We start from the raw sequence: 14,038 nt of genomic DNA, 5'->3' as shown, positions 1-14,038 counted from the left end.
CACACTGAGACCACACACAAGCCTCTGACAGGGTCCTGACACACTTTGAGACGCGACACAAAGCTGCAGGATCCTGACAATCTGTGTGACCCCACACACCCCTGACAGGTTCCTGACACACTGAGACCACACACACCCCTGACAAGGTCCTGACACATTGTGAGACCCCACACACACTTAACAGGTCCTGATAGACTGTGAGATCCCCACAAATCCCTGACAGGGTCCTCACAAACTGTGAGACCCCACACACCCCTGACAAGGTACTGACACACTTTGAGACCCCACACACACCTGATAGGGTCCTGACTCACTGTCAGACACCACAGAACGTAGTTAGGGCCCTGACATACTGTGAGGCCCCACAAACCATTGACAAGATCCTGACACACTGTGAGACACCACACGCCCCTGACAAGGTCCGGACACACTGTGAGACCCCACACACACCTGACAGGGTACTGACTCACTATTAGTCACCACAGAACATAGTTAGCGTCCTGACATACTGTGAGACCCTGACCCGCTGTGAAACCCCACAAATCACTGACACGGCCTTGACAGACTGTGTGACTCTACACACACCACTAACAGGATCCAGACAAACTGTGAGACCCCACACACCCCTGACAGAGTCCTGACACACTGTGAGACCCCACATAACCCTGAAAGGGTCCTAACACACTGTGAGACCCCACACACACCTGCAGGATCTTGACACACTGAGATCTTACACACCCCTGACAGATTCAATACGCACTTTGAGACTAAACAAACCCCAGACATGGTCCTGACAAACTGTGAGCTCTCACACACCCTGGTGCACTGTGAGACCCTACACACCACTGAAAGGGTCCTGACACACTGTGAGACCCCACACACCCCTCACAAGATCCTGACTCAGTGTCAGACCCCACAGAACCTAGTTAGCGTCCTGACCTACTGTGAGACCCCACATACCCCTGACAGGGTCCTGACACACTGTGTGACCCACACACCCCTGACAGGTTACTGACACACCATGAGACACCGCACACCCCTGACAGGGTCGTGACATACTGTCAGACCCCACAGAACGTAGTTAGGGTCCTGACATACTCTGAGAGCCCACAAACCACTGACAAGATCCTGACACAGTGTGAGACACCACACACCTCTGGAAGGTTCCTGACACAGTGTAACACCCCACACCCCCCTGACAGCGTCCTGGCACACTGTGAGACCTACACACACCTGACAGGGTACTGACTCACTGTTAGTCACCACAGAACATAGTTAGCGTCCTGACATACTGTGAGAGCCTGACCCGCTGTGAAACCCCACAAACCACTGACACGGTCTTGACAGACTGTGTGACTCCACACACCACTAACAGGATCCAGACAAACTGTGAGACCCCACACACCCCTGACAGATTCCTGACGCGCTTTGAGACTAAACAAACCCCAGACATGGTCCTGACAAACTGTGAGCTCTCACAAACCCCGGCGCACTGTGAGACCCTACACACCACTGAAAGGGTCCTGACACATAGTGAGACCCCACACACCCCTGACAGGGTCCTGTCACACTGTGAGACCCCACATACCCCTGACAGGGTCCTGACACACTGTGAGACCCACACACCCCTGACAGGTTACTGACACACCATGAGACACTGCACACACGAGAGGGAGAGAACACACTCCAAGACCCCCACACGCACCGGATAGGGTCCTTACACATTGCCAGACGCCATACACCACTGGCAAAATCCTGAGACAGTGTGAGACCCCCCACACCCCTGGCAGGGTCTTGACACACTGTGAGATTCCCACACACCCCTGACAGGGTCCGGACACACAGTGAGACCGCACACACAACTGACAGAGTCCTGACACACTGTGAGACCCCACACACTCCTGACAGGTTCCTGACACACTGTGAGACCCCACACACTCCTGACAGGTTCCTGACACACTGTGAGACCCCACACAGTCCTGACAGTGTCGTGACACACTGTGAGACCGCACACACCCCTGACAGGGTCCTGACACACTGTGAGACCCCACACACACCTGCAGGATCCTGACACACTGAGAGCCCACACAACCCTGACAGGGTCGTGACATACTGTCAGACCCCACAGAACATAGTTAGCGTGCTGACATACTGTGAGACCCTGACCCACTGTGAAACCCCACAAACCACTGACACGGTCTTGACACACTCTGTGAGCCACACACCCCCAGCAGGATCCTGACACAGTGTGAGATCCCACACACCCCCGACAGGGTCCTGACACACTGCGAGACCACACACACCCCCAGCAGGGTCCTGACACAGTGTGAGACCACACACACCCCCGATAGGGTCCTGACACACTGTGAGACCACACACGCCCCTCACAAGATCCTGACTCAGTGTCAGACCCCACAGAACCTAGTTAGCGTACTGACCTACTGTGAGACCCCAGAAACCACTGACAGGGTCTTGACACACTGTGTGACCACAGACACCCCTGATGCACCTTCAGACCCCACACAGACCTGACAGGGCCCTGACACACTGTGAGACCCCACACACCCCTGACAGGGTCCTGACACACTGAGAGCCCACACAACCCTGACAGGGTCGTGACATACTGCCAGACCCCACAGAACATAGTTAGCGTGCTGACATACTGTGAGACCCTGACCCGCTGTGAAACCCCACAAACCACTGACATGGTCTTGACACACTGTGAGACCCCACACACCCCTCACAACATCCTGACTCAGTGTCAGACCCCACAGAACCTAGTTAGCGTCCTGACCTACTGTGAGACCCCACAAACCCCTGACAGGGTCCTGACACACTGTGAGACCCAACACACACCTGGCAGATTCCTGATGCACTTTGGGACTAAAAACAGCCCTGATGTTGTACTGACAAACTGTGAGCTCCCACACACCCCAACACACTGTGAGACCCTACACACCCCTGACAGGATCCTGACACACTGTGATATTCCACACACTCCCGACAGGTTACTGACACACTGTGAGGCCCCACACACACGAGAGGGAGAGGACACACTCTAAGACCCCCACACGCACCACATAGTGTCCTGACACATTGCCAGACGCCATACACCCCTGGCAAAATGCTGAGACAGTCTGAAACCCCCCACACCCCTGGCAGGGTCTTGACACACTGTGAGATCCCCACACACCCCTGACAAGGTACTGACACACTTTGAGACCCAACACACACCTGGCAGAGTCCTGATAGACTGTGAAAACCCACACGCCCCTGAGAGGGTCCTGACACACTGTGAGTCCCACACACTCCTGACAGTGTCGTGACACACTGTGAGATCCCACACACACCTGCAGGATCCTGACACACTGAGTCCCCACACACCCCTGGCAAGATCCTGACACAGAGTGAGACCCCACACACCCCCACAGGCTCCTTACACACCGTGAGACACCACACACACATGAGAGGGAGAGGACACACTCTAAGAACCCCACAAGCACCGGATAGGGTCCTGACACGTTACCAGACGCTTCACACCCCTGAAAAAGTCCTGAGACGGTACGAGACCCCAGACACGTCTGACAGGGTCCTGACTCACTGTCAGACCCAACAGAACGTAGTTAGGGTCCCTAACATACTGTGAGACCCTGACACACTGTGAGACCCCACACACCCCTGACAGGGTGACAGTGAGAGGGGAGGGGGAGCTGTGATTCCCTGACCTGTTCCTTTGACAGAATGCCCACTACCCTTTTCTCCATCTCCATACACCACATCAACACTGGGGATTGAAAGTTTCTTCCACAGGAATAAATGACAGCCGTGACAGTAGAGGGAGTTTGTCCAGTACGGGACAGTCGGGGGTCAGTAAACTACCAGGGAAATACTCACCTTCACAGCACAGTTAATTGTGAAAATGTAATGATCTGGTGTTTATCTATACCAGGCCTTTGTCCAGTCAGGGGTCTGTTAATGGAATTTACTGTACGGACATTCATTGATGAAACCAATTAATGCAAAAGCTTTGAGCTAATTCTTGTGTACTTTAATGCTGAGTTCTGAGTTGAGACATCTAACGGTTTGTCCACTGTCTGTTCCCATGGAAGATGTTCAACAGAAACACAAGGAGACTCTGCGGGCACAAACTGAAACACTGAGAGTGAACACGATCCTGATGAGGGAGAAGGTGAAGGTTTTCCAGCTGGTTGATCGATACGCTGAGCTCACGGTCATTTCTACTGTTCGAGATCGGAGACTGGTGGAACATGAGCTGCTGGCAAGAGGCAGAGACCACGAGGAGTGGAGAGAGGAACATCTCCGCGGAGAGCTGGAGAAACTCCGGACCGATCAGTTGTTCCAGAGCAGCTTTTCCTGGAGTAATTCCAAATCTGGGAGCTCAGCAGCAGTGGCCGGAGTCCCGGGGATCGGGAAAACCACAATGGTACAAAAGATTGTTTATGACTGGGCCACAGGGAAAATATACCAACAATTCCAGTTTGTCTTCAGTTTCAAATTCCGGGATTTAAACTCCATTAACTGCAGAGTAAACCTGAGGGAACTGATTCTGGATCAGTATCCTTATTTTGGGGATATTCTGAGAGAGGTCTGGAAGAACCCAGAGGGATTGCTGTTTATATTCGATGGTTTGGATGAATTCAATGATAAAATCAATTTTGCTGACAGACGGAGAGACACAGAACATCGGTCAGCATGCACAGATCCTGAATTCCAGTGCAAGGTGTCTGACATTGTGTACAGTTTAATCCAGCACAAGCTGCTGCCAGGGTGTTCAGTGCTGGTGACCACCCGTCCCACTGCGTTACATTTATTGGAAAAGGCTGAGATTGGTATCTGGGCTGAAATCCTGGGATTTGTTGGTGAGGAACGGAAGGAATATTTCATCAGGTATTTTGATGATCAGACGGTGGCAGCAGCTGTTTTCAAACACGTGAAGGAGAACGAGATCCTGTACACCATGAGCTACAACCCCTCCTACTGCTGGATCCTCGCTCTGGCACTGGGCCCCTTCTTCACACAAAGAGTCAGGGACCCGCAGCGAGTTCCCAAGACCATCACCCAACTGTATTCCTACTATATTTACAACATCCTGAAAAACCACGGCCGTGAGATTGAGAACCCCCGTGATGTGTTACTCAGGGTTGGTCAGATGGCCTTCAGAGGAGTGTCCGAGAAGAAGATTGTGTTTACAGATGGAGATTTAATCAACTACAATCTGCAGCCTTCCCAGTTCCTGTCCGGGTTCCTGATGGAGCTTTTGGAGAGAGAGGATTCTGTCCGGAGCGTGGTGCACACATTCCCACACCTCACCATCCAAGAGTTTGTAGCTGCAGTCGCACAATTTCTGACTCTACATCCCAGGAAAATCCTGAAATTCCTCACTGAAGCCCACAGCACGACAGATGGGCGATTTGAGGTGTTTCTCCGTTTTGTGGCTGGTCTCTCCAACCCAATGACAGCTCGGGGCCTGGAGGAGTTTCTGGGTCCATTTCCTCATGAAACAACCTGCCGGGTGATTGACTGGGTGAAGGAGGAGGTTAAACGCCAGAGTGGAAACACATGGAGTGAGGCTGGTAGAAGGAGCCTCCTGAACACATTGCACTACCTGTTTGAGTCTCAGAATCGTGGACTGGCTCAGGCCGCACTGGGATCAGTGGAAACACTTTCATTTCGTGGAATGACACTGACCCCGATTGACTGCGCGGTCCTGACTCATGTCATCGGACTCTGTGATACAATAAAACGTCTCGACCTGGAGGACTGCCACATTCAGTGTGAAGGAATCCAGCGGCTGGGACCCGGGCTGCACAAGTGCCGGGAGTTGAGGTAACTTGATTTATCTCTCACTCTGAACTGTGAAACTGTCCAGGTGTGTTGTTTCAATGTTAAGGGATTTGGGTAAAAGTGTAGTGAATCAGATTGTGATGAATTGTGACAAATGCCATCACCCTTCCTCCTGTGGGATCTCTCATCGTATCCCTTTTCCTCAGGTGGAGTCTCTTCCACCATCTCCCATCGACATTTTCCCATTCACAAATCTTCCTCACTCTGGGACTTTCTCCCACCCTTCATCCCTGCCCCTCCCGACCCTCTCACATCAGTAACACTTTTCTACCCATCGGGGAATGAGACAGAATATGTGGAGTTTACAGGGTTACACCGACAGACTAAATTACCGACATTCGGTGAATACCCTGGAGCTGGGCAGTGAGGGACATTGACAGTGATGGGAACTCCGATCAGTGATTTACTGAAGGATTTAATGTTTCCTGAAATATCCGAGTGAGAGAAATTCCCTCAGACCCACAGTTTGAATCACTTTGTTCATCAATTTGTCTGTTTGTGTTTAGCCTGAGTTATAATGAACTAGGAGATTCAGGAGTGAAACTGGTGTCTGCGGCTCTGAGGAACCCGGAGTGTAAAATACAGAAACTGGGGTAAGTACCAGACTGTGGGAGATTGTGTTTACAGTCACTGGGTGTCCGACACTGAACATTAATGTGATCAGTAATTGTGTTACTGATAAACACTGGGGATTTGTACTGTCTCCTGTCTCTCTGTGTCCTTCACCCTCACTCTCTCTCATCTCCAGGCTGTGGGGTGTCGGTCTCACAGATTCTGGTGCCGAGGATCTCATCTCCGCTCTCAGTACAAACCCATCACTGACGGAGCTGAGCCTGGGAGTAAACTCGCTCACAGACCAATCTGTCCTCGCTCTCCGCCGTCTCATACTGACCCTCCCGAGTCTGAAGTGGATCGGGTGAGTGTTTGTGTTAATGTTCAACGTGATAAAATATCAGCGGATCCGCGGGTTTTCTGGTGATATTTGTCTGTGAGTGTTGTTGAAACATTAACCCTGGTCCCCTGTTCTGACACTGTTGTGTAATCTGTTTATTTCATCTTTATTCTCCCATCTGTTTCAGGCTGTTTAACAATCGGTTCAGTGAGACCGGGGAGAAGGAACTGAGATCTCTGCAGGAACCCAGACCCGGACTGACCGTGTTCGTGTGAACATCTGAATGTATGAACATCCCCGCCCGCGGGATGCCGACATTTTGGCCGATTCCCCGCCCTCCCCTTTAACCCCCCGCCCCCCACTTCCCCTTACCTTTAATGGCCACGCGCCAGGTTTAATTCCCAACCGTTTTTAACGGAACTAGCTTTAGGCTCGCGCTGTGCGTCGTTCGCTGTTCTCCCGTGGTGACGTATTTCCGCCTCCTGTCCAGCGGTGCAGCTTCCGCCGGATGTGCGGGTTCGGGACCCCGGGAATGACACAGACAGGAAGAGCCCGGGGGCCGGGGCTCAGTCTGGGACACCGGTGTCCCGGGGTGGGATTATCCCGGGAGTACGTAATGCTGGCTGGCCTGCTGCGTTCACGGGGAACTTTTACGTTTCATGCCGGGGAATTACACAGACAGGAAGGGCCCGATGATGGCGGGTTTTTTCTGAGACACGAGTGACTCGTGACCGGCGTGGATAACTTCACTCACATCATCTCTGAGCTGATTCCACAACCTACGGACTCACTTTCAAATAATTTACAACTCGTGTCAGTATTATTTAATATTTTATTTGCACAAATTTCCCATCCTTTGCACGTTGCTTGTTGGTTAGTCTTTGTTTTTTTATAGATTTCATAAATTCTGCCAAATTGATTTATTGTCCTGTAGATGACTGCAATAAAATGAATCTCGGGGTAGTATATGGTGACAAATAAGAACTTTGATAATAAACAACACGCATCAAAAGTTGCTGAGTGAACGCAGCAGGCCAGGCAGCATCTCTAGGAAGAGGTGCAGCCGAGACCCTTTCGTCAGGACTAACTGAAGGAAGAGTGAGTAAGGGATTTGAAAGTGGGAGGGGGGAGATCCCAAAATGATAGGAGAAGACAGAGAGGGGGAGGGATGGAGCCAAGAGCTGGACAGGTGATTGACAAAAGGGATATGAGAGGATCATGGGACAGGAGGTCCAGGGAGAAGGAAAAGGGGGAGGAGGGGGAACCCAGAGGATGGGCAACGGGGACAAAAAAGGGAAATAATAAATAAAGTCCCATCACACACTCGTGGGGTCAGACACAGCATGAAACTCCCTCTACACCATCCCATCACACACTCCCGGGGTCAGACACAGCGTGAAGCTCCCTCCACGCCGTTCCATCACACAATCCCAGTGACTCCCTTGTTCATTCGTCCCCCCCTCCCATCCCTTCCCACCGATCTCCCACCCAGCACTAATCCTTGTAAGTGGAACAAGTGCTACACATGCCCTTACACTTCCTCCCTCACCACCATTCAGGGCCCCTTCCAGGTGAGGCGACACTTCACCTGTGAGTCGGCTGGGGTGATATACTGCGTCTGGTGCTCCCGATGTGGCCTTCTATATATTGGCGAGACCCGACGCAGACTGGGAGACCGCTTTGCTGAACAACTGAGCCCTGTCCACCAGAGAAAGCAGGATCTCCCAGTGGCCACACATTTTAATTCCACGTCCCATTCCCATTCTGACATGTCTTTCCACGGCCTCCTCTACTGTAAAGATGAAGCCACACTCAGCTTGGAGGAACAACACCTTATATTCCGTCTGGGTAGCCTCCAACCTGATGGCATGAACATTGACTTCTCCAACTTCAGTTAATGCCCCACCTCTGCTTTGTACCCCATCCCTTATTTATTATTTATTGTCATTATTATTTTTCCCAATTTTTTCTCGTCCCTTTTTTCTCCCTCTTGGCCCTCTCACTATAGTGGGGTTCACCTCCCCTTTCTTTTTCCCTAGGCCTCCTGTCCCATGACCCTCCCCCTTCTCCAACTCTGTATACCGTTTGCCAATTAACTGTCCAGCTCTTGGCCCCATCCCTCCCCCTCCGCCCTCCCACTTTCCAATCTTTGACTATCTCTTCTTTAAATTAGTCCTGACGAAGGGTCTCGACCCGAAACGTCGACTGTACCTCTTCCTAGAGATGCTGCCTGGCCTGCTGTGTTCACCAGAATTTTTGTGTGTGTTCCTTGGTTAATGTGGCCGCCAGGGATGGAGTGAGACACTGACTTACAATGGTCACAGTCGCACACAGAATCTATGGCGAAGGAACATGCGGTGCCCGTGTGATACAATCCCAGGATTGAGTGTGTTATTGATTGTAATAACAGTATTTTAATTTGTGTTTTATATAGTCTTGGGGTATTGCATGTATGTTTTTAATTCTAATAATTTTGTCATTGAATAAACTAATGTATATATCTCAGATATTCACACATACACATATACATGTGGGTTTTGGGGAGGAGGGGTGAGGGGTTTGGGAGGAAGAGGAGTGACGGGGACGAGGAGTGGACTGATGAGACGGTGACCGTGGCGAAGTCACTGACTCAATAGGGGACGAAAAGGGGAGGCGAAAGTTCCTGTCACAAACTGGTGGTGACGTTGATAAGATAGAGTCGGGGTGAGGAGGAGTGAAACGACAGGAAGGGAGCGGGAGTGATCTGACCAGGAAGGAGGGAAAGTAATGGGACGAGGTGGGAGGGGATCTGATGGGATGGGAAGGGAGGGGGAAGTTGCAGGACCAGGAAAGTGGGGTCTGAAAGGACAAGGTGGGCAGGAACAGGATGGGGAGTGTGGGGGGAGGGTGGGTGGTTTCGATCCTTCGCAAATAAGACGGACGGCAAGAAGGAGGGCGCGGACAGGGGAAAGGGGGAGTGAGAGGTCGAGACGCGATCTGGGCTGATGGGACGGAGAGTTGAGTGTCTGAACGGAGGGAGAGGGGAGAGGAGACTCACTCAACGAGAGAGGGAAGGGATCGGGTGAGGGAGCGAAATTTCCCATCGGACAACGTTCACGCACCCAGGATGTGTTGGATGGCGGGAGGAAAGGACAAGGGGACGGAGAGGGGAGGGTGTCAGGAGTGATGGGGTGAGTAGTGGAGAGACTCACTGGGTAACAGAAAGAGAGGGCGATGAGGAGAGGCGAAAATTGGCATCGCAAAATGGCAGCCATCCAGCGTAACTTGAACAACATCGAGGTGGCGGGGAGAGGAAAGCGAGGGGAGGGGTTTGTGAGTGATGGGATGGGAAAGGAGGGTGACAGGGTGCAGAGGGTGAGGGAGTGACTCAGTGAGTGTGGAGGGAGGGAGGGGGGAGTGATGGGATGGGAAGGAGGGTGACAGGATGGTGAGGGTGAGGGAGTGACTCACTGAGTGGTGGAGGAAGTGGGAGGGAGGGGGAGTGATGGGATGGGAAGGAGGGTGACAGGATGGTGAGGGTGAGGGAGTGACTCACTGAGTGTGGAGGGAGGAGGAGTGATGGGATGGGGAAGGAGGGTGACAGGATGGTGAGGGTGAGGGAGTGACTCACTGAGTGGTGGAGGAAGTGGGAGGGAGGTGGAGTGATGGGATGGGAAGGAGGGTGACAGGATGGTGAAGGGAGGAAGTGGGAGGGAGGGTCACACCCGGTTCACTGAGTGTCTGTCTGCAGAAGGTTAAATGGAGAGTTGGGAGAGCTGGGGGCGGAGGGTGGGGGGGGGGAGGAGAGGAGGGATGAGGAGTTGAGATTGAATAAACAGGGAGGGAGGTGAGGAAAAGGGTGTGACTATTTCTACGATGCTGGGAGAGCGGTTTCAATGATAACCATCACAAAATGGCCACCAGCCAGGGTGAGACGGGCGGTGATAGAGGGGACAGAGAGCGGAGTGTGTCAGGAGTGACCGGATTGCCGAGGGTGGGACAGGGCGACTCGTAACAAGGGAGCTTGAACTGTGGGGTACCCAACGGGGAGGAATGTGACCACGGGAATGTTACCCACCAACCCCCACCCCCAACTCCGTCTCCAAAATCCGGCCTTGATTTTCCTTTCAGGCCACTCGGGCCCGAATCCTTCGGGCTGTCCCGTGGATCGGGGAACGTGTCGTCACTGGGGCCCGTCAGAGGCCGGGGTGGGCGCCGGTTTGCTGGAGAAGATGGAGGCGAGGTCTGGCGGCGCGGGCTGGTTAGCGTGGATCACCACCATTCTCTGTGGGTGGAGGAGAGGGAGGGATCAGATTGAGGAGGGGAGGGGAGAAAGAGAAGGTGAGGAGAGGAGACGGGATCCACTACCCACTTCCCTCAGCCTCCCTCTTCCCTCAGTCCCCTCTCTCCACCTCCTTCGTTCCTCCATCTCTTTCCCTCACCTCTCTCCCCCTCCCTATCCTCCTCTCCCCACCCCTTTCATTCCCTTTCTGCCCCCATCTCTCTCTCTTGCTCCTCCCATCTCTCCCCACCTCTTTCCATCTCCCCCCCATCTCTCCCACCCACGTCCCATCCCCCGCCGCCCACACACCCCCGGTGCACAGGAAGATCCCACTCACCACCGGAGGCCGCGCGGCGCAGCACTCGAGGTTCCTGCAGTTGACGATGGCCGTGAGGACGGACATCACCAGGGAGACCAGGCAGTTCACCAGCAAAATCACCGTCACCCCCGCTCACAGACCTCTGCCAGAGGGAAAGAGGGAGACATGGGGTGAGAGAGGTGTGGAGAGAGGGAGAGAGAGGGAGAAGAGCTCGGGCCGGGGAAGAGAGAGAGACAGGAGAGGGGGAGAGAGGGTAGGGTTGGGAGCAGGAGTGTGGGGTAGGCGGAGGTGGGAGACCCAGACGGGGAGGAAGAGACTGGGGGGGGCGATGGGTGAGGAAGAGAGAGGGTGGGTGGGAGAGAGATGGGGAGAAAGAGGAGAGGGGGCAGAGAATAGTTGATAGAGGGAGAGTCAGACGGGGAGAGAGAGGGGAGGAGAGGGAGCGGTGGGAGACAGAGGGTGGGGGGGGGGAAGTGAGAGGCTGGAGATGAGAGAGGTCGGACAGGGAGGGAGAGAAAGGTGGAGAACAGAGGGGGGGGAGACGGAGAGGGGATGAGGGACAGAGAGAGGGTGAACGAGGCAGAGGGGAGAGAGGGGGTGAGAGACGGAGAGGGGGGGAAGTGGGGTGAAAGACAAAGGTGAGCAGAGAGGAGAGATAGCCTGCGGGACAGAAGGGGGAGAGTCGAGAGTGTGAGAGAGAAGAGGGGTAGTTCCGAGGGAGGGGAAGAGAGGGGTGACAGAGGAAAGGATAGTGAGGGGTAAGAGGGAGAGGGAGAGATGGCCGGTAAGAAGGAGGAGGTGGAGAGTTTGGGGAATGGGGTAAAGTCGGGGGAGAGGGAAGGAGCGCGTTGGGTGGGGAGAGAGGGGGAGTGTGGGAGAGGGAGATGTGTTTACAAGTGTTGGGGGGAGTGGAGAGAAATCTCTGGTAACTCCTGTCTCAGGAATGTAGCTTTCTCTTCACGGAACACACCAGGTTTTGGGTGACGGTTCCCTGAAAGTGGGGAGACGGAGAGGGGGTGACAGGCGTGACAGGGTTTTGGGTGACGGAGAGGGGGTGACAGTGGTGACAGGTTTTAGGGTGATAGAGAGGGGGTGACAGGGGTGACAGGTTTTGGGTGACGGAGAAGGGGTGACAGGTTTTGGGTGACGGAGAGGGGGTGACAGTGGTGATGGAACACACCAGGTTTTGGGTGACGGAGAGGGGGTGACAGTGGTGACAGGTTTTGGGTGACGGAGAGGGGGTGACAGTGTGACAGGTTTGGGGAGACGGAGAGGGGGTGACAGGGGTGACAGGTTTTGGGGAGACGGAGAGGGGGTGACAGGGGTGACAGGTTTTGGGTGACGGAGAGGGGGTGACAGGGGTGACAGGTTTTGGGTGACGGAGAGGGGGTGACAGGCGTGACAGGTTTTGGGTGACGGTTCCCTGAAAAGTGGGGAGACGGAGAGGGGGTGACAGGGGTGACAGGTTTTGGGTGACGGAGAGGGGGGTGACAGTGGTGACAGGTTTAGAGTGATGGAGAGGGGGTGACAGGGGTGACAGGTTTTGGGTGACGGAGAGGGGGTGACAGGTTTTGGGTGACGGGGAGGGGGTGACAGGGGTGACAGGTTTAGGGGTGACGGAGAGGGGGTGACAGGGGGTGACAGGTTTTGGGTGACGGAGAGGGGGTGACAGTGGTGACAGGTTTAGGGTGATGGAGAGGAGGTGACAGGGGTGACAGGTTTTGGGTGACGGAGAGGGGGTGACAGTGGTGATGGAACACACCAGGTTTTGGGTGACGGAGAGGGGGTGACAGTGGTGACAGGTTTTGGGTGACGGAGAGGGGGTGACAGTGGTGACAGGTTTGGGGAGACGGAGAGGGGGTGACAGGGGTGATAGGTTTTGGGGAGACGGAGAGGGGGTGACAGTCGGTGATGGAACACACCAGGTTTTGGGTGACGGAGAGGGGGTGACAGTGGTGACAGGTTTTGGGTGACGGAGAGGGGGTGACAGTGGTGACAGGTTTGGGGAGACGGAGAGGGGGTGACAGGGGTGATAGGTTTTGGGGAGACGGAGAGGGGGTGACAGGGGTGACAGGTTTTGGGTGACGGAGAGGGGGTGACAGGGGTGACGGAGAGGGGGTGACAGGGGTGACAGGTTTTGGGGAGACGGAGAGGGGGTGACAGGGGTGACAGGTTTTGGGTGACGGTTCCCTGAAAGTGGGGAGACGGAGAGGGGGACAGGGGTGACAGGTTTAGGGTGACGGAGAGGGGGTGACAGTGGTGATGGAACACACCAGGTTTCGGGTGACGGTTCCCTGAAAGTGGGGTGACGGGGAGACGGGGCGCTGAAGGCGGCGTTCGGCATCCCCGCCATCGTCGGATCGGACACCGGGAACAGGAGACCGGAGATCCCGGGGGATTTACAGGGATGTCGCCGGGACTGGAGGGACTGAGTTACGGAGAGAGGTCGGGCGGGTTGGGAATTTATTCCCGGGAGTGTCGGGGTGACCTGACAGGGGGTGTGTAAAACCACCAGGGGCACAGACAGGGTGAACGAACACAGACATTTCCCCAGGGTCGGGGAATCGAGATCCAGAGGGCGCAGGTTTTAGAGATTTAATAGGGGACTCCGAGGGGAAACTTTCTCACCCAAAGGGGTGGCCCGTCTGTGGAAGAAGCTGCCGGGGGAAGTGGCGGAGGGAGGGGACGGGGGGGAGGGGGG

General features: G+C 54.4%; 1 protein-coding gene and 1 long non-coding RNA gene across 2 annotated transcripts in view; one reads left to right on the top strand and one right to left on the bottom strand.

The window, feature by feature from the left end:
- LOC140208356 (NACHT, LRR and PYD domains-containing protein 3-like) overlaps window positions 1–7,762 on the top strand; it is a 40,242-nt gene extending 32,480 nt beyond the window's left edge. The window contains exons 5-8 of the mRNA XM_072276960.1: window positions 4,110–5,847; window positions 6,372–6,458; window positions 6,614–6,781; window positions 6,945–7,762. Of these exons, the coding sequence (XP_072133061.1) occupies window positions 4,110–5,847; window positions 6,372–6,458; window positions 6,614–6,781; window positions 6,945–7,032 (2,081 nt within the window). The 3' untranslated portion in view covers window positions 7,033–7,762. The remainder of the gene's footprint in view (window positions 1–4,109; window positions 5,848–6,371; window positions 6,459–6,613; window positions 6,782–6,944) is intronic.
- A 2,485-nt stretch (window positions 7,763–10,247) lies between these two features.
- On the bottom strand, window positions 10,248–11,609 carry LOC140207468 (uncharacterized). The gene is made up of 2 exons (XR_011888562.1): window positions 11,356–11,609; window positions 10,248–11,021 (listed from the first exon to the last, which is right to left on the bottom strand). It is a non-coding gene; the product is annotated as an uncharacterized lncRNA (long non-coding RNA).
- Window positions 11,610–14,038: the final 2,429 nt, after the last annotated feature.

This window comes from Mobula birostris, chromosome 13 (assembly GCF_030028105.1).
Source record: "Mobula birostris isolate sMobBir1 chromosome 13, sMobBir1.hap1, whole genome shotgun sequence".
Classification (NCBI taxonomy): domain Eukaryota; kingdom Metazoa; phylum Chordata; class Chondrichthyes; order Myliobatiformes; family Myliobatidae; genus Mobula; species Mobula birostris.
The sequence above is the reverse complement of the archived record's forward strand: the minus strand, read 5'-3'. Positions and strand labels throughout refer to the sequence as shown.